Source organism: Panthera tigris, chromosome B1 (genome assembly GCF_018350195.1).
Source record: "Panthera tigris isolate Pti1 chromosome B1, P.tigris_Pti1_mat1.1, whole genome shotgun sequence".
In the NCBI taxonomy this organism is placed as follows: Eukaryota; Metazoa; Chordata; class Mammalia; order Carnivora; family Felidae; genus Panthera; species Panthera tigris.
In genome coordinates, this window is record NC_056663.1 from 104929378 (window position 1) to 104951318 (window position 21941).

The 21941-nt window shown below is 36.1% G+C and overlaps 1 protein-coding gene across 1 annotated transcript in view; it reads right to left on the reverse strand.

Moving 5' to 3' along the window:
* LOC102964925 (bifunctional heparan sulfate N-deacetylase/N-sulfotransferase 3) overlaps positions 1-21941 on the reverse strand; it is a 185597-nt gene that overhangs the window by 160322 nt on the left and 3334 nt on the right. Inside the window, 1 exon segment of the mRNA XM_007087621.3 lies at positions 11354-12486. Within this exon segment, the coding sequence (XP_007087683.3) occupies positions 11354-12376 (1023 nt within the window). The 5' untranslated portion in view covers positions 12377-12486.

Sequence of the window (21941 nt, forward strand, 5' to 3'; positions counted from 1 at the left end):
ATTTTTGGCAAAGGAAATATACGAGTTAAAATGAATTTTCATTATAATACCTTTTTGGTTTTGAAAATATTGTCAGATAATTTTTGTTAAAATGTTACACAAAATGTCTTAAAGGTATTTTTTCAGTATGTCAGAAATCCATGTCTGGCAGCGCACAGCTATTAACTATCTTGATGACAGCAACTCTAACCTTTGAACATCTTACTGTCTAAACCACTCAATTCAATTACTTGAGAGTATCAAGTAAGTTGTCTTTCTAGGTGAACTCAAATACCTCATCCCTTAGGATTCCTAAGAAAGGAATGGCTCTGCTATCTGTTGTTTTGGTGTATTAGATTATTTCATTCAAGATAAAGATAGTGAAGAACCACCCCCCTCCCCTGCTCTTTTTTGGATAGATGATTTAATGCCCCAACCGGCTGGTTTAATCTCTACAAACAATGTTTCTTCTTTTTTTCTTTTTCTTTTTTTGGAAAGCTATTCCTACTCAGTATATATAGTTTGGAGAAAGAAAAATAGAGACAGAAAGTTACGTAAAAATAAATATGTAAATCTAAATTGGGAGAAAAGAAGCAATGCTATACAAATCCAAACACCAGAGAATCAAAGCAGGGTAGCAAAAGGGAGAAGGGATAAACACATGCAACAGATCTCCATGGTTTTTGGATTAGGGTAATTAGGGTAGGGATTCCAAAGAGAGAAAGGCTGATAAAATAAAAGTACTAAATCTGAGGTGAATGTAAGATAAGATAAAATGAAAAGAGAAAAAAATAAAAAGCATAATGAAATAGGTGACCAGTGCTTTAGTAACTGTGTGGTAGTCCTAATGACTTTTAAATTTGTTTTTTAATTAGTCTAATAATGGATGCACTTCTAGAAAAAAGTAGTAAATTGATGATAGTCACCTAACTGACTCCTACTGAGCAATCTTTGGGAGCTAAATTTCTTAAACTACCCAAATGAAGAAAGGGTTATTTGTTCTCCCATGTTAACTTTTAGAGTGTAAGGGATATGATGAGTTTAAAAGCACAATAATTTAATTGTCCTCAATTAATTGGCTCAATTACTATTGGCTCAGCTAAATGAGCTAAATGAATTATTTGATTATATATATGTCATGAAAATTTCATGTCCCAGTGAGAACAGTAGTAAAATCAGTTGGGAGACTGAGTAGCTATAAGAATTACTGGCATGATTACATGAAGAGCATAACTTGTGGTAGGCAGAAGAAAAACCTCTCCTCTCCCTCACCAAGATGTCTGAGTCCTAATTCCTGGAGCCTGTAAATATGTTACTTTTTTTTTGGTGAGAAGGATTCTGCAGATGAATCTTGAGATGGGGATTATCTGGGTGGGCCAATCTAATCACATGGGTCCTTAAAAGTGGAAAACCTTCCCGGTTTTAGCCAGAGGGACATGTGGCTATGAAAGAAACGCAGAGAGAGATAGAACACTGTTTACTTTGAAGATGAAGGAAGGGAACATGAGCCAAGGAATGTGGGCGGACTATAGAAGATGGAAAAGGTGAGGCAAGGGATTCTTTCCCAGGGCCTCCAGAAAGGGCCACTGCCCTGCCCACATCTTATACTTAGCCCAGTGAGACCCATGTTGGACCTCTGGCCTTCAGAACTATAAAATAATAAATGGGGATTGTTTTATGCCACTAAGTTGGTGGTAATTCGTTACAGCAGCAATAGAAAACAAATACACAGATTTTTAGTTATTGGTGTAATTAATTACTAATATTATTTATAATCATTGTAATTTAAGATGAAAATGAAAAAGTACCTAATCTTTTAAGGTAAAATTCCAACATGAACCAAATCAGTAAATTTTAATACTCTTAAAAATTTAGTCCACTTAGAAGTTTAATAAAATAAGTTGATGACATTTCCTTTGTCTATAAACAGTCCATAAATTGTCAAGTATATCTAATAATTTATTTTATATCAACATTATGATTTTAAAATCTCTTTAGTATCTCAGGCTACAGTTGCATTATGCAGAAATGGCCTATAAAAGTTAAGAATAAAAAAAGTGCTTTAGCTATTGGTTCACGTTTCTCAGAGACTGAGACAATATACCAGAATTTTCTTCATTTTTTCTTTTCTTTTTTCTTTTGTGCACTTAAAAAAACGCTAAAAGGCCTGTGTAAAGCATATTAAAACATTATAGGGACTGTAAAATCTGAGTACATACAGATAGAAAAAAGTTAAATTATCTAAATTATGGACAATTTCTGTTATTTAATTAATCTAGTACCAAAAATATCTGTCACTATGCCACCCTAATTCACTATAAACTGCTAAACTGATAACAGTTACCAGAATTGCAGGCAAAAATACCTAGAAAGAAGATACTGTTAACTCAAATCTTAAAGTAAATTCTACCTTATCCATATTATTGCAGTTATAAAGGCCAAGGCCTTCCAAGAAGTGGTTGATACTAAGTTTTGTTCCACATTTATAATTAAATCCACAGCAAAGTTTCAGATATGGCCCATTAGGCTATCACAGACTTGTCATGGATGTAATTGACTATAAAGTAGAATTTGGAAGGAAGGATTTGATATGGACATCAGTACTGTGTTAGGACACAGCTGGGAAGCAACACGAGGTGGAAAAGCTCAGCCTTTGGAGCCAGGTAGACCTGCATTTTGTATTCTGGAACCGCCACTTGCTAATTGTAAGATCTTAGGCAAGTTAGTCATAATATATGAATCTGTTTCTTTATATAAAGTGATGGTACTTATAGTCATTGTTTTATAGGATTTTTGTGAGTGTGAAATGACAACAAATGTAAAATACTTAAAACAATGTATGAACTCAACAAGTATTACCTGTCTGGGGAGTAGAGAAGTACCCTAAGCAAATCATTATAAAATAACTGCATCTTTCATAGGCCTAACATTATAAGCCATCATCACAGAAATACAAAAGAAGATCCCTTTATATTTTGATTTACTTCTTAGAATTATGGAATATTAAAACAATTAAAACTCTAATGACTCAACTCTCAGTCCAGAGAAGGACACAACCCAGTAACTGGTAAATAGCAAAATCTTCTTTGTTTTCTTACTTCCTTTATAAAAGAATGTTTCTTTCATTATTCATCAATGTTGCCCTTGAAATCCCTATCGCAGCACTTGGACAGAATAGATGTTAATAATTTTCTGAACTGAATTGAATCTCTCCAGAATCTAGGTCTTTACTCAGAGATTTTACCTTCTAATCTGCTGGTCTAGTGTGTGGAGCTGCCATTGCCCAGTTGACGTCTAGTACCATGTATGATGGCTCTGCTCTTTGTCATGCTTGGAAAGGACTCATGGTATCAGGCCTTTAAAAATGTAACTAGTCACCAAATATTCTGTTTATACATTCATGTGGTGTTCAGCAATAGTATTTGTCTCCTTTAAATGATTTAGAACTCATTGCTTTAGAATGTTAGTGGGCAACAAATAACTACTTAATATTAATAGTAATAGAAATATATTCAATCTCACAATTTAACAAGTTTAACAAAATGTATTAAGTGTATGTTGATAATGGATATGAAATAGTTTTTCCCTTTGCCTAAACTATTATCTTATTTCCTTATGTTAAATTATTGTCCAAAACTATTTCCAGATAATTATTTGTATAACTGCTAGCACACTATGGCTATTAGAGTACGATAATAATGTTGAGAGTGATATATTTTCCTGTATATGATAAATCACATTATATCAAATTTATAAATGTTTTCCACCAAACTAAAAAAGAAAGAAATACTTCATGTACATTCATAAGAACAGTCCCAAATTGCCTAAGTTTTTGACAATTGTAAAATAATTAGGGACCAGGGGATTCTGACATATTCCAGTAGCATATGCATTCAGGTGACTTCTAGGGATCCCTAATCTTCCTAGGATGAGCCATAAGGGTCAAATATGAAGGAACTGTTAACTAAGCATTATAAACTCAAGAAAACTATTTTTCAAAGATGAGGCTGAATAAAGGCATTTACATTCCATAAAAATATCTGAGAGCGTTTACCATGAATCAACTCTAAATCTAAATAAATTGACTTAAAAGAAGTTCTAAAGGATATGCTTCAAGAAGAATGAGATTCATTCATTCAACCAATATATACTGACCCAGGCACAACTAAGGGAATACCTCAGTGAACAGAACAGACGAGAAAATCTTACCCTCATGGAGCTTATATTTTAGTAGCCAAAGTCACAAACCAACATGAATAACTAAATATATACGGTATATTCAGGAGTAGTAGTAGTATGTTGTTAAACCTTCACTAACTGGCTCTTTAGGGGAAAAAAAAAGCCTGAATCTGTACATTTGCCGATTTCTGCGTATAAATGCTACCTCCATGCCAAATTTCCAACTGCTGGCTATGTCACAGGGGAAGAGATACACAGTTGTCCTGGTGAGCCTGTGTGAGATCTTGGTGAGCACATGAGTGTGATCATAAGTTCTATGGAGAAAAATTAGCAGGAAAGGATGGGGAGGTTTAGGGGTTGCCATTTTAAAAAGAATGGTCAGAGAATACTTCATTGAGAAAGTAACATTGAGTAAAGAACCCAAGGAAGTGATAAAGAGAGCCATGCACCAATTTTGGAGAAAACCATTTTAGGCAGAAAGAATAGCGAGTGCAAAACCGCGAAGCAGGAGCTGGGAACAGCAAGGAGGCTACAGAAGTTACAGCAAAGTGAGAGGCTATAAAAGATTGTGAGAATTTAGGCTTTTAGTGTGGGTAAGATTAGAAGTAACTGGAGGGTTCTGAGCAGAAGGACATGATCTAATTTCTATGTTAATGGCCCCATTCTGCCTTCTCTGCTGAAAAGGAGTAGGCCAAACTAATAAAATTTCCATGGTGGTAAAAATAATAATGTCTAAAGTCTTGGATTAAACAACAACAATACAGTTAATGTCCAAAACAAGTAATAATGGCTCATCAGCCAGAGTAGGATAGACATGATTGGAGCTAAAGTACTTTGTAGTTTTTGACTGAGGTGTGAAGATACTGATTAATATTAGCACTTGTTTAGCACATATGTTTAAATTTCTGGAGAAACTAATAGAAGAACAGAAATAAAATATATACATTTCAAATCAGGAGTGGGTAGAAAAAAGAAGGAAACTGATAATAAAGGCAATAAAAAACAGAGGAGAAAAAGAAGAAACAGAACAAGTGGGACAAATATAAAGCACAAACTAAGATAGCTCAAATTAATCCATACACAAAGTGTATGTAGATTGATCTTGTTAACTAAAAGACAAATACTGACAAAGTAGATAAAAAGAAAATTAGTTGACAAGTTGTTTTTTAAACTAATTTATAATATAAAGACAGAGAAGAGAGAACAAATATAAAAAGGAGATAATGTATAATTTTCAAATAGTAAACCCCAAAAAGCTATGTCAGCATTAAGGTAACGACAGAATGATAAAATATTAAACTAACGTATAAATATTATATAAATATAAATGTGCATATATGTATATATACACTTAAATAACATAGCTTTAAAATACATAAGGTGATAATTGACAGAAACACAAGGAAATATTTACAATCCACTATCAGAGTTGAAGAATTAAACACACCTCCTTTGGTAACATCAAGTAGTACACCCTGTTCCTTCCCCAACCTCCAGAAAAAGATGAGAACAGTAAGAATACAGAAGATTTGAACAACACAGGTAACAAGGTTGAACTAATAGATATACTTTAACTGGAAAATATTTGTTTTTGTCAAGTACACAAGCAATATTATATCCAATAAAGTGATTCTGGCAAATTTAAAGTATTTTTAGTTTCAAGCAGACAACAGAGCAAATTGCAATTAGAATGAAAATCAGCAAATAAAAGATAAGGAACATAAGAGAAAAAAGAAAGGAATTAGAGAAATATGAGAGTCAGGGAGAGGGGGGATTGGTGCTATGTCGGTTCTGACATCCATTCAGAGCACTATAAATAGTGAACTATCTGGAGAAATTTTTGTTTCCTTTCTATTTTTATGTATGACAGGATAATTGATTGCAGTTGCCTCCCCCCCACCCCCAGACATTTGGTATGTTAGATTCTTTTTCAATGATTTTATGAAGCCTCTGGGTTTACTTTAGCTGGGGTAGGGAATATTCTTATGAGCGTGAAGTCAGACAGCATAGAGATCACCTTTACACTCCAATTACAGCCTCCAGGGGTCGGCCCCTAGCAACACTGAGAAGTCAGCCAAGTCTGTCTTCTGAGCCTGATACCACTTATTTCTCAGACCTTTATGGCTTTTCTTACTTCTATTTTCAGCACTTTCTTTTCCCTAGGCACTCTGGGATCTTTAGTTACTGAGGAAAATAATGATAAAGTCACTGATGACATCATATTAAAGATTTAAGAACTGCCCTCTCTTAAGGCCACTTTTAGTAGATTTTTTAAGGGGCAATCTACAACAGCCAAATTAAGGTTGGACACATAAGAGACTAGTGGAAAAGACTGGGGGACCGTGGAGGTGGAAGGGGGTGCTGAGTGCTTCCAATCACACTATAGGCACCTCTAGTGTGCTGATATGCCTGGGCTGGTTCCTCATTTTCTCATGGATGTTAGAAAGTTTGTCAAAAAGACAACGTGTGCTTACCTTAATAGGAGGAGGCTGAAACACAGGAAGAAGAGAGTGCTGTATAGCTCTTTGGTTTGTTGAGAGTATAGCTGCAGAGAGTTCAGTAATACTTTGAAAGGCCCCCTTCCCTCTTCTACTTCGCAACAGTCTTAGCGGTGAAATGTTATAGGCTGTGGTCTAAGTCTAAAGGTATAATGGATCTTAGGCCAAGAGTGAATTCATTCTTCTTCTAAGGGAGAATGTGAATTGTTAATGTTCACTTGGTCAAGCTGTGCTTTCATCTATAGCTTTAAAATGCTTTTATGGTAGAAACATCTATTTATACACCACTTTCCCTCGCCAAAACCCTTTCTGCATACTTGGTCTCAGGAAGTCTAAGGACAGGTCCTAGAACACTAGCAGCTAGGAATATCACAAAACTAGTCCATGGTGAATTTGAGACAAGTCTTGTCCACACAGTTCAATAAAACACACACACACCCCTTTTTCTGACTTCAATGGGACTGAAATTAGTATCGACACTTTTGAAGAACGTATTAATTATTTAAACTATATGTTCCTTCATTCTTTAAGGGCTATGGCTTGGAGCTTATCAATTCTGCAACTAATAAGGACAACACCTTAGGTCTGCATTTTTTTCTTCCTCATGAAGAGTCATATATTTTGTGCCATTTCAGTTTCTTTTATCACTTTGAGGCTCTTTATAAAGTGCTTGTATTATTTAGCAGGTAAATAGGTAAACACTGATATTACATTGCTAATTCTAATTTTCCAATTCAATAAGGAAACACATTTTGTTTTTGGTTCCACATAACGAAAAAAAATAACACTTTTGAAATGATTAGTATAATAATTAAAATGTATGTGCTATGCACCATCCTTCTAATTTTGCAGAAAACATTCCATGTCACCTTTAATTTTCTCACATTCCTTTCAATTTTCCTAATAATTCAAATAGGGAAAATAGAATATTTTTCATAAGTGGTAATAATGAAATAAAAGAAATTGATTAAAAATATTTCTATTAATTACATACTTTTAATTACCATATCCACAACCTTTTCCTAGATCAGATGCTCTTTGATCTCTCTTCGTAGGAAAAAAGGTATGGTAAAGTCTCCCTTACCCGAGTTAGTTAGGGAGACCTATCATCCCAGTTTGCCTGGGACTCAGTATTAGCACTGAATGCTCTCAGTCCAGGGAAACCAGGATGGTTGGTCACCCTAACTCCAGTTCTCCCTCCATCTAATTTCTCTTCTTGCCTTCACATCAAAATTTCTCCACTGAGTATTCCACACTCTTCTTCTCCATGTCTTAACGCTCCAATTTACTCCTGAACTTGCTGCAACTATGCCTCTGCCTCAATGGTTGCATTCCCCTGGAGTTTGCCAGAATCTCCAATAACCTCCATCTTTTACCAAGGAGACTTGCCAGTCCTTACCTCAGTGGCCTCTGCTGCTGGATTTTATACTGCTGATCACACCCTCCTTGAAGTTCTTTATCCCCAAGGCTTATATAGTAGTCTGCCTTACCCATGGGGGACACATTCCAAAACCAACAGTGGATGCCTGAAATTGCAGATAGTACCAAACCCTATCTATTTTTTTCGTATACATACATCCCTACGATAAAATCTAATTTATAAATTAGGCACAGGAAAAGATTAACAACAATAATACAATAGAATAATTATAAAAATATACTGCAATAAAAGTTAGGTGAATGTGGTCTCTCTCTCTCTCTCTCTCTCTCTCGCTCTCAAAATATCTTATTGTACTGTCCTCATCCATCTTGTGATGATGTGAGATGACAAAATGCCTAGCAAGGAGATGAAGTGAGGTGAACGAAGTAGGCATTGTGATGTATGTTAGGCTATTACTGACCTCATGACCTTAAGTCAGGAGGATCATCTGCTTCCTGACCATGGTTGACTGCTGGTATCTAAAACTATGGAAAACAAAACCACAGATAAGGGAGGACTACTGTATAACATCATGGTTTCTTAGTCTCTGATACTATTCTTTTTGACTCTTATTAATGAGATCATCTCTCTCCACTTGTTTTCTGAAAGATGCTTTTTCTTAAGATTCCATACTCAGTCTTCTTCCCTTATTATTCTATAAACCCTTTCCCTGGATGATCTCACATACTTTCATGCTTTGAGCCCTTCCCTAGATAGAAACTATACTTGCTATCCAGACTTCTCTTGTGAGCCAACTACCTGCTAAACATCTGTACCTGTATATCTCAGAGGCACTTCGATAATTTAGCATTTTTAATATGGCCTTTTAATTACCTTCACTATGATCTTCTTGCTCTCTCCTCTTTGTCATTGTAATAACCAACTATAATTCACCTATGCTAAAATTTTAATGTTATCCTTGATTATATTCTTTTTTGTCTCCACTGATCCAGTAAGTTGTTCAATTTTAACTCCTAAATAGTTCAATTGGTCCTTCTCTCTCCATTCTTTATCATTTCCTAGTTTCAAGAAATTTCCTTTTGTCTGAAATATCACTGCTATAGCCTCCCAAATCATCATATTTCTCTAACCTTGCCTCAAAATCCTACTTAATAGAACTTAATAGTTTCAGGTACATAGCACATAGTATAGTGTTTCCCACAGCATTACTTATATAAACCCATGCAGACACCTTTACTATTGTATTTACCACAAGCAAACTATTACCTACTTATCAGCGCCCCACACCCACCCCCAAGACTATAAACTTCTTAAGAGAGGAGTAATGCTTATTTACCTTTGTATCCCCAGTGTGTGCCTCTGTGCCTGGCATGTGGTATGGCCCAATCAGTTACTGAGCAGGTAGATGGTCAACCCAATCACCAACTATGTGCTTTCTGGGCTTTATTACTATCCTTCCCCCACCCTCTCTTCTAAAGGAATGGGGCTATGGCTTATGATTCTACCTACATATTATCAAAAATACTTCACATGTATATGCTTAATAACTAGTTACAGAATGAATAAATGAAAGAAAGGAAGAAAGAAAGAAAGGAAAAATGTTTAGACTCTCAGGGTAACTGCATACAATGAATTAATGTTTTGATGCTCAATCACAGATATAACTTACAAGTAGTTTAAAAGCTCAAATAATTCTAAATATACTTTCCTTTAAGCCTTCAGATTGGTTAGAAAAGATATTCACACATAAATGAGAAATTCATTAAATATTTTGTACATGCTGAATTCTTATTAAATGTGTTCAATTGTAATGTGTTTAATTTTTTATACCCCTTAAAAATGGCTTAACCTTGAGAGTACTAAAGGCGTTTTATATTTTGTATAACTTTAGGGATATAGTAGGTTTGCATATAAAACTCAGAGATTTATCTAGCACATGTTTAAATGGCATAAGAACATATCTTGCCAGTTTTAAAGAATTATACTTCAGAAATAAAACTTTAAAAACATTTTTATCATAATATTTTGAAATGAAAATATTGGAAGAGAATTATATACTGTTTGTAATTTTCAAGTGCATAATGTTTAAACTACTAACTTGGTTTTAATTTAGCTACAATTTTCAAAGCATATTTCATAAGACTTAATGAAAAATTAGGTACAACTTCTTTATTAATTCATTTTTATTGAGTTAAAAAGAAGAGTCTAAAATATTGTTAAAAATATGGATTTTTTTCTTTTCAGTTTTCACACACTCTTGTAACATTTAATGGTCCCTCTGGTATTCTTAGCTCATTTAACTAGTGTGATGAACATTACTATTATTTGCCAGATGTATAGTGTCTATAGAAAAGAATGCAGTTTTCAAGATTTTTTTTCCATCTGATTTAGTCCTTTGTATTTTACCAGAAGGTCAAAGCTGTACAGAATTTTAAAAAATATGTATCAAAATCTCTCCTTTTACTTTTATGAGAAATCATTATGCAGTACAAGGAAGATAGAAACCTATAGTATTTTGAGTGGGAAAGTAAGATAAGTGTAGATTATTTTCATTTTAAATTTTATTAACATTAAACAACCCATTGTTTATATAACACAATTCATTCACAATAATCAACTATCTTCAAATAAGTGTTTTCTATTTAAGGGCAGTAGTTTTACACAATAAAAAAATTGAATAGCATTTAAATGAAGCATAATGGGCTTCATATATGTACCAGAAGTGTTCAATGAATTCTGAAACTTAATTTAAATCCTTATGTTTATATACGAATAAGTAAGCTTGTATATTCATAGCTCTCCATATTTAGTAGTGCTGATTTTCAGTTTCAAAAAAATATAAGAGAAAATGAGTTGCACATTTGACTTCCAAAAATATCTGAACTTGCTACTTATGAGATATTTAATTCTTGAAAATTTGTGGGAGTATTTATTTTCATTAAAACAAATTCACTTTGATTTCATATTTAAATGAACTAAAGTCTTAGTAAGAGTTTTCTAAGGTAGATAGTTTCTGGAAAGTTAAGTAAACAAGTTGGTTTTTACTCTAGTTTTACATACACATAGAAAAACACTTCAGGATCCTGCCACACTCAATCCTTTAGCACAGCTTTCATTTTTCTTAATTCAGAGAGAAATAGCCCTATATCTCAAATATAGCTGAGGGTAGCCAATTCATCCCCGTTTGCCTAAGACATTCCAATAAAATGAAAATCCCACGTCCTGGGAAATCCCATAGCCCCAGAAAATCCGAGACAGTTGGTAAACCTACTGAGAGATAACCTAAACTTTGAAACTTTGAGATAAAAAGCCTTACCTTAACGTCATTGGTGTTCATTCTTGTCCCCTCCTTTCCCACAAAAATATCATCAATATCCACAAGAATATACCTGTCCAAGGACAGTGTCAGCCTGTTTCCTGACAAGAAGGAGACAGCATCTATGAAGATGAGCTTGTGCAACCAAAAGTTCAAGTTGTTGCCAAAAAAAACTCTTTGAATTCCATCATGAAGTCCCAAGTCATGTATGACAGTGGCATAAAAAGCACCTTTAGAGATAGGAGGAGAAAGGTTTTCTGGGGTCTTTACTTTGGCAAATATTACCGGTTGGTAGGCTGAGTGATTAATCTGGAACACTGTCCAGTCAGTTCCAGGTAAAGAACCTTTTTCAAGTTTGGAAGATTTGGTCACACGAAGCAATGGAGAATGAGGATTAATACAACAATCTTTTACTGCAAGATTTCCGTATATGGAAAAAGGGAAACCTTTTAACTGAAAGCTCTGTGAGCTCTTCTCACTAGTTTTGTGGAATCCAATGACAGCCACACCATATTCCACACAGTATTTATCTAACAGGCTTCGGTTCCAAGAGTCCATGTTTATATACTTTAATATATTCTCATAAATAACGAGAATATATTTGCCTTTAGCTTTTTCTATAAGTGCTGGGAGATCCCCCTTTCCAGGAGCAATTTCAATGTGATACTGGAATCTACTCGATTCTAGAATCATAATTATGTCTTGACCAAGTGATGAGTATTGGCTCTCCACAAACACCAGGACTGTGGGGTCTGTCTTCGGGGCATCAGAAAGCTTCATTGTCTTGACTTCCATGAGCCTGTATGGTGGGTGCTGGAAGTCCCCACAGTCTACTTCTGACATTAGCTCAGAGGGTTCATTTTCCTGTTTGTAGCCACTGTACAGGTAATATGCAGAAATAATAATGCTCACCATACAAAATGTGGCAAGCAGAATAACAGTCCTTTGAAAGTGTCTGTGAAGCTTCATGATAAAACTCATGCTGTATATGCTTTCCTCAGACTGTTCCAATAGAAGCACCATAAAAAAGAAGAAAAGATGGTGTTCAGCTACTTTTCCAGTCTCAGTCGATAGTTTATGTCACCATTGCAGCGCATTTGTATCACTTGATCAGGACTCACAGAAAATATAGTCTGAAAAGCAGAATAAAATAGAATAGGATATCATACATTCATTCTGCAGCATTAAGTGAGCAAGGTTTTGTCCTGCTGATTGGCACAAATGGCAAGCTGTTAGGCAGATGGACTGGTGTATATGGTTGGTAAGAAAGCCTTTTTGTTTCTCCCATAGTGTATGGTTAGCAAGAAAACCTCTTTTTCTTTTGCCCAGATCTGGATGAGGACACGGGAGGGACAGAAACAGGAAAATCTCTATCCTTTGTATAGAAAATACACTGGGCTAACAAGAAATTTCCTTTTATTCGTCGAGCTTTGCATCAAACTCTGTAATATATAACTAAGACCCCAAAGAGGTCACTGGAGCCACACACTGCCACATCATGTAATGCACACACACTGCATATGTATTTAACTACATATACTGAAAATTCAAAGAAGTTTGGACATATTTCATTAAGTGCTCCAATTAAGACATTAGATTCTGATTTTTGGAAAAGAGCTCATTAATTACATGAAAAAAGTACTATATAAGTGTTTTTTTTAAATCAATGAAAATAACTAAAACTTCATGAAATACCTTGTCATGCTATAGTTTCGAATCCCTTTAAAGTCTTACTAATCTTAGAAAAATGTAGTAGCTTTTGAAAGATAACAAGAAAGAAAAATGAGGGCTTCTTAGAGCAGAAGTTTATTAGAGTCTCATGGTCCTGGAAATATCATAGAATACAAAAAAAAATGATTAAGAAAGGTACTATCCATAAGGCAGGCTGAAAGGGTTCACTGCACCTCTACCTCTTATTAATTGTGTCACTTTGGCCCCAGTACCTTCTAAGTAAAATTATAAGGTTAGAATAAATGATCACCAAGAACATTCTGGCTCTAAGATCCTGTGATATTCACCCATGAAATTAGCGGCAAACAGTACTTTGAATAATATATGTTTATCTTTATGAATAATACATTCTGGAGTATAACTGTAGGATGTTTGTAGGATAAATAGGATATTTATAAGTAGGATATTTATCCTGTAAATTATATATTGTAATTATTCATTCAAATGTTTAGGGTACCTATGTCATTCATTCAAATATTTATGGGATAACTATATTTCTATTTAAAACATAAATGGTCAACATAGTGAATTTTTAAAGCGTCCAAAATTATAGATACAGTAACTAGCATGACAATAATATATGGTTGCTGATTAGAGACAAATGACTGTAATGAGACAAGAAAAGAGACCATGGCAAGTGGGGAAGGCTATATCAAGGGGACATAGGATTTGGGTAGAGCCTTGAAGGAGGAGGGTAATAAAAGTAGGCATCTGAGATAGAGGAAACTTTATAGAGGCAGGAGTGAGAACCATATTGGGCAAGGAATACTGATGAGGAGTGGAAGGCAATGGTATGAAATACCTAAAAAATAAATTTTCACAGATTATAGGTAACTCAGGTTATGCAGCGATTTGATAGTGCAGAAATTCATGGTTGAGAAAACCCACATGGAACCTTTATACTTTCCTGATTTGGAGAATAACATGAGAAGCGTGAGATTTTTCAGGAAAATGAACTGATAATCAATACATGGAAGATATCCTAGAGCACTGTCAGAGTCAAGGCTGGCAAGCCAGTGCAGGCTCATTTCTCATAAGCCAGCCACTGTTAGTGATCATAGGTCAGGAAGAACGTGGGAAGGGACAAGTCTGAGGGACACTGCAAAGAAAGAAGGAGCAGAACATGTGGGTCTGTGGTACACCACCACTCTGCCAAGTAAAATGCCATCAAGTGATCTGGCATGCTTGAAAATAAGCCTAATATAAAGGATAACATTCTGCTCTTTTAAACATTCTAGTGTAGATGTAGGTATAATTTAAGCAGATCAAAATTACCAGGACAACTGAGAGTTTCCATTGTAATTGTAGTTATTTCATTTTGAAAAGTAATTGCACTTTAAAAGTTACGTACATACTTATAAATAATATAATATTCTGGAGTATAACAGCAGTATACAAAATCTCACATCTTTCTATGCCTCCATTTCAATTTTAGCTGCAGAGTGTTTTTGAATAGATACAAAATGTATTACCACATTTTGCATTTCAGATAGCAGTGTTTCCTAGTTTGTTCTTATTGTCAGAAGTGAAGGCATGTAACTCATACTAATCTCATCTGTGATGAGGCAAAGTGGTGAGGAGTATTTGCTCTCAGTATGTAGGATGGGTATGAGGAACCTATCAAAGCTACCTTCTCCATTAGCAAATAGGAAATACTGAAAGACATCTCTTTTCCATTAACCTCTTCAGGTTTCCTCCTGAAGCCAAGGGTATTCCAGTGTATGGCTCTGAGGGTAGGATTTGGTCTAAGATATTTAAATGGATACATTAAGATTCTCTAAGTTTCATCTAAACCTTTTTGTAAGTGTATCTCATTTTGCTGTGGCCGAATTTGGTCTCTAGTACAGACTCTTAAAAGTTACGGTTCTTACTGCAACCTCATCCACCAACAACTACTTCCCATTCTCTGTATGTCTGTTAGCTATGAAAATCTCAGAATGGACTGCAATGTTGCTGTCACTCCTTTTGCACGGGATGACGCTGTAGCAGCTTCTCCTGAGCCCTTCACTTGTGGGGCATCACCAGGTGGGGAAGACAGGTACGTACATGTGGAAAACTAAGCCCCTCCACACAGTTCCCCTGTGAAATCTTCTCAGATGGAGCTGACCCTCCAAACTTGGTAAGACCAGCAGTTACACATGGCCATTGTAGAAATGATATCTTCTTTGCAATTCTTGACAACTATTGTAATTAAAATGTTGTTTAAAGTCAGTCTCCCTTGTCTAACTGTAGACCCTAAGAGAGTGGAGATAAGGCCTCTTTTGTCTATCATTGAGCCCCTAGTGCCAGGCACAGGGTAAGCACCCAATGACTATTTGTAGAATCAGTTGAATACAATGGCATATTAACCTTAGAAGTTAATTCGACACTTCTACTTTATTCTAATGTCATAATTTATATTTAAAGTTACACATTACTATTAATATGATTATAATTATCTATACATTAGCTGGATTTAATGTCTTTTTTACTTAATACTAAGAAAATATAATCATACCATCCTAACATAGGATAAAAAAAGCCACTATGGTAGATATTAAATCTGAACCCGCCCAAAGATACCGATCAATTGATTATTCTGCAATCAGTCATTGGGAATTTGTTGAACACTCACTTTGGGCTTAGTGCTGTATTAGGTGCAGGAGACACCACAGAAGTAGTATTAAGAATTATTCTTGTCTGCAGAAGCATGGTCTCCATTGGGGAACATGACTTGTGAAAAAACAGCCAACACTATGTTTCACATACTAGGTAGTGATTTATGCTGTACAGACTATGTTTGTTACAAGTTTCAAAGCAAAGAGCAAGAAAGATTAATGAAATTTAGGAAAGCAGTTTTTAACAGTGATGGTGCTTGAGGGGGGCATGGCGTGATGAGCAAGATCTGGATATGAGAATGGGATGAACGTGTCAGGAAAAATACCTGGTGAAGGGTGTGCCTGGCTGGCTCATCAGCAGAGCATGGGACTCAATCTTGGGGTCATGAGTTCAAGCTCCACATTGGGTGTAGAGCTTATTAAAATACCTGGCAAGGTTGGGGCACCTGGGTGCCTCAGTCGATTAAGTGTTTGACTTCTGCTCAGATCATGATCTCACAGTTCATGGGTTCAAGCCCCAAGTCAGGCTCTGTGCTAACAGTGCAGAGCCTGCTTGGGATTCTCTCTCTCGCTGCCCCTCCCCCACTGGTGCATGCATACATGCTCTCTCTCTCTCTCTAATAAATACACACACACACACACACACACACACACACACACACACAAATACATATATATAAATAAAATAAATAAACTTAAAATACTTGACAAGTTTGAAGAAATGAAATAGTTACAATGTTTACCTGAGAGTGAGACTATAATAAGATACTATGTGTTGGGGTGAAAACAGAAATAAGACTTCATTCAAGGAGTCCTGCAGATTAATGAGTGTCCTTAGAAAGGGCTGTGAAGCACAAAAGTGTCAACTTAGAAATAGCACTAGATGTGTCTGAACAGAAAAGAGACAATAAAAATCATGTTTATAGAGGATTAGTGTAGCAGTAGTATCCAGAATGGACAGATAGCACTCACATGAACAGAGAGAGTATATGCTATATCGTAGAGTGAAGAAGGGGATGGAGTCGAGATCCCCAGCTAAGGGGCTGGTGCACAATCCAGGTGGAGAGTGGTGCATGTCCAGACTAAGGAGGTTATCAGGGGGAGTGAAAATGAAAAGAGATGGGAGAGAAAAAAAAGAAAGGATTATTGATAAATTATGGTTGGGGGAGTAGGGAGGCTTGGGGACTGGAAGAATAAAAGTGCCAGGATTGAAACACAAAAGCAAAGAGTGGAAATTGGCATGAGCTAATGATGTGCAACTAAGGTTCAGACAGGTGACTGAATGATGCACAGGGAGAGAGAGCAAAATCACAATGTTCTATAAAATAGCTGGATGTTGACAAAAAAGACAAGGAAACATTTGAAATTAATGGGTCATAGGCACATCTGGATATGCTACACAAACTCAATTCCTGAGGAAAGCCTTTCCTGACCAACTCTACCCTTCCTCCTTTAGACCAGATTGTAATCTAATTACAATTACTTTTTGTTTGAGGCCTTTATCACAACTCTTACTAAATATTATTAGCAACACTGTTTGCTTAATGTCTCTCTTTCCAAGGGTATAGGGTTTGTGTCATTCCCAGTAATCTTTCAAACAAGAAACAGGATAAACAACATTTTTAAATGCCAAAAAAGAGCAAGACGTGCTTCAGTATAGTGATGATTGTATTCTTGAAGTGTTCTCACAAAAATACACTGGAGATTACAGACTTGCATGGTCTGAAAGAGTTCCCTGAATGACTAAAGAACAGACACACCAGCTTGCATGTCAGAGAGTTTCCATGGACACAACTGTCTTTACAAGTACAGAGCTGACCATTGTGGTTGCTTTGGGATGCCTATTCAACCTATGATGGGGAATATGCTGAATGACCAAGGAAGTGTAAATTAAATTTAGAAAATCAACAAACCACTTAGGCAGGCATTGTGGAATAGAGCAGATACAGGAAAGCTGAAAGGTTGGACTGGTTAGAAACATCACCACTTCATCAGGATTTCCTATGAGGCACACCAAAGGAAATCACATCATATAGGAAGGTAGAATTAATAACAACAACACAGCCAAACTAGTGAACACTTACTACATGCCAACATGGTGTTGGGCCCTTTAAAAGTTAAGTAACCTGTCCAAGATGCCACCACTCATAGAGGTTGAACTGAAATTGGAACTCGACAGTCTGCATTGAAGATGCCATACACCTGGGAAAGCAACTGCAGCATGCACGTTTGGGAACATGTAGCAAATGGATACTGGGTAGTTATTATCTTGAGATGCTGCAGTTTCTGCATATGAAAATGGGGGTACTTGAGGTACCTATTAATAGAGTTCTAATGAGAATTATGAGATAAACTACAGAAAGCTCTTAGAAAACTGTCAGACACATAGAATGAATATATTACATGTTACCTGTGATGATGATGATGTTAATGATGATGATGATGATGATATTGATGATGATGATGATGATGATATTGATGATGATGATGACATAAATAACATAGGAAATGTGAAATATCTGAAGATGGCCAATTAGAATTCACTAAGAATTTTAAAGGGACAGCTACAAGCATTCCAGTGTAAGCAGAGTTGTGGGAGATATAGGAAGTCCACCTTTGATGTAGGAAGCTAAAGTTAGATGGGTCTCAGAACAGAGGAAGAGACTCAGTCAGAGGCATAACCCAGCATCATGTTCATCCTTGGGCTTCTTCTCATTCCTCCCCATTACCCCAGATGAACTTACGCACTCAATGGCTTTCACGGCCATCCATGCTCCAATAAGTTCCAAATGTTTATTTTTAAGTCCACCCTCCTTCCTCTGAGCTTTAGGATTGCAAATTGAACTATCAACTTGATATAACAACAACTCACAGTAACTCTATTCTTTCTCATTATATGGCAACCACTGTTTAGCTCTACTGGAATTGTGTCACAAGAAAACTCAACTTATCTAAAATTGAATTATGATCTACTGTCTAAAATTGTCTTCATCTCCCTGCAACCATGTAGTGCCTTATCCTTGACACCTTCTTTTCCCTCACCTCGGCTCATCTACATAAACCCAAGTCCTCTCATTTCCATTTCCCAAAACTCACCTCGCCTCTTCAGTAGACTTCTCTCCTTTCTGAGGCAATGTTCTTCTCACTTGAACTACCACAACAGCTAGCCTCATCATAAACACTCTTGGCTCCTTTTATACTTTTCTCAGCCCAGCATCAAAGCACAAATCTGACTGATTCTTCCTAGCAGAAAATGTATCCATGGCTGCCTATTTCACTTACTGATTAAAATGCAAATTTCTATACATTCCCCACAAGACACTGTGAGGAATGCTTCCAACTCTTACATCCCAGGTCTGATTCAAGGGTGTGCTTCCCTCCAAGTTCCAGGTAAATTGGAAGAGACAGCCTCTTTTCTGACTCAGCGTCTTCTCACATGCTGTTCTCTTTGTCTAGAAGTTTTCTCCCATTTCCTCATCTGGCTCCATCCTCTAGAGCTCACAGCTCTAAGCATAAATATTCCTGCCTCGCAAAAGCCTCCTTGATTCCCCAGATCTGTTGTGTCTCCCCTTTACACCCTGTCACATCACCATCTAGTTTACCTCTGCAGCATATCCAATACTTAAAATTAGTCATGTGTGACTGTGTGCATTTCTCCATAGGTTAGAAGCATCTGTAAGTACCTGTCCTGATCACCTCTATATTCTTGATATCAATACAGTGACTGAAGTAAGAACATCCCACTGAATTGTTAAATGAGTGAGAAAAGAGCCTGCACTAAATTTTACAAATAGTAGCTGCATTCACAAACTAGAGTAGTAAGTCCAACCATCTTCCATGAATGGGTACCTCCTCAATCACATTGGCCTCAGTCAGGTGATAATATAAACACTGTGAATGGCAGCAGCCACTTTGTCCACAGCTATAAATCAGTCACATCCAGAATACACCTTTCATTGAATATTACTCAAATATCTATTTTTCCCATTCTGATATTTTTTTCAGAATTCAGCATGTCTGGGGTTGTTTTGCAATGCATCTGTTTTTAAAAAGGAAAACACCTGTTTTCCACCAAGGAAACTTTAGGCATTCTTTAATTATATGCCATTAACAAAAGGCAGAGGGAGAAATTATTTTTTGGAATTATAAGCAATTCCATATACATACTGAAGAACTGAATCTATGCACACATGCATGTTGCAAAATATTACAGTATCTGCACAGTGACACACCTACTTGTCACTCCGTAACCTATCCTTTCTCTTCCACTAACACCCACCATCATCCCAAAGTAAAAATCAATTTCTAAATGAAATAGAATCACGTTGACGTTGGCAGTACAAGAAATGTGAGAAAAAGATTGCCATCTGGAAAATGAGTATTAATAACTGAAGAACTTCAGGTTCTAACATAAATGAAAGATATTTAAAAGATCTTGACAACATTCTCTTTTCACAAAATTAACTGTATTTTATGGTGTTGAAAAATGCATTGGGAGGCCTCAAACACATTACGAATTTGCTAAAAGTAATTTAGTAGTATTAAAAATTGACAAAGAACATGCTCTTCTCTGGGAAAAAAAAATGTGTGAAATTGTGTCATGTTAATTGAACCCCGCTGTGGTAGGCAAGGCAGATGCTGATTTGCATGGAGTACGACCAAGAATACACTCTGTCTCTAGAACTGTGGTTTTACTTTAGGATGGATAGGCAAATAGCTGCACTTGGGGGCATTAGTTTTGTTTGATACATTAAATGGAAAAGTGCTGTTCTATTGCCATTTTCCCTCCTTCTTTGTATTTAGAAATTATGAAGGAAAGGATACTTTTGTTCCCCTCTCTCAGTGCTGTGCCATCCAGCGAGGTAACACAAGAAAACTTCCCCACTACTGCTTGCCCTTTGTTCTGTCTGTATGACTTAAAGGAGAAAATGTCTCTCAAATCCCCTTAAATTGAGCTACAATGTATGCAGCAATGTATTCCTGCCTAATCGCAGGGCATTATGACTACTGCCGATGCAGCTTTCAGGATCTAATACAACCTTTGTCATTTTTATTCTTCTTCAGAGTCATGGGAACAAGAGTATTAACCAAGTCTCTCCTTGTTTGCCTGCATCATAAGATGTAAAGTTACAGATGAGCTTTTGGCTATGTTTTAGGGTGGGTTATATGAACTGGAGAAGCAAAGGCAGCCAATCTGCAGAGAGGATAATGCAAAGAGAGCAGAGAGGAGCAATGAAGAAATATAATAGGGAGACCTAGGAAATCTGAGGTCCTGGTTCTATTACTCTCTATCCTATGGAGGCATCAACAAAGAAGTCAGATAAATTCTTCCATTGTTACCCTATCTTTTAGAACAAGTGACACTCAATCCAATTGGTGTATCACGGGAGAAGAAAGAAATCACCTAAACTGGACCATCTATACTCCATTAGGGAAGGCACCACCTGTAATGGTCTTGGGCACTGGTTTAAGCATGACACAATAATAGGTGCCAAGTAAGTATCTCTTGAAGGAATAAATGATCATTTCATATGTAGGAGTACATAAGGGTAGAAGTGGTAGAAATGATTTGAAGTGGTATGTGAATTGCCTCTGTTGTATCAAGAGGCATATCAAGCACAAATACTTGAAAACATAGAGATAATATAGTGATTAAGAGCATGTGCATTGAGCCAGACACAAACTGAATCCCATTTTTACCATTTGCAAGGATATGATCTTAGAAAGGTAACTTCTCAGTGTCTCGAGTTCCTCATTTATGACATGGAAATAATTAGAGCTTCTACCTCAAATAATCTTTGTGAAGATTACATGAGCTAAAAATTAGTATGTCAGTGCTTAGAACAGTACCTGGTACAAAGTAACCATTCTAGCAGTGTTAACTGTTATTTTTAAAAGTTTCATATCTATTACTAAATATCTAGACAACAGTACTAATCAACAAGTTTTGTATTATTCTTTAATTTTTTTCACGTCTGTTTGTCCTATCTTTCAGAACAATTTTCACAGTGTTGGACAACAAAGAAGACAGAAAAGCATCTCTGAGAACATCATTTTCCAGGTAAGGGACCAAGGCCCAGAGCTAGCAAGAGGGGTTGTACATCTCTCATGGCAGAACCAGACCTAGAATTTATATAGTGCTTCATGTTATTCTGAAACATTGTAACCTAAGGAAAAAAAAAATTGAAAACGCAGTGTATGTAAAATGAATACCCATCATTGAGAAGCTAAAATGTTTTAGTATAAGACTTTAATATTTG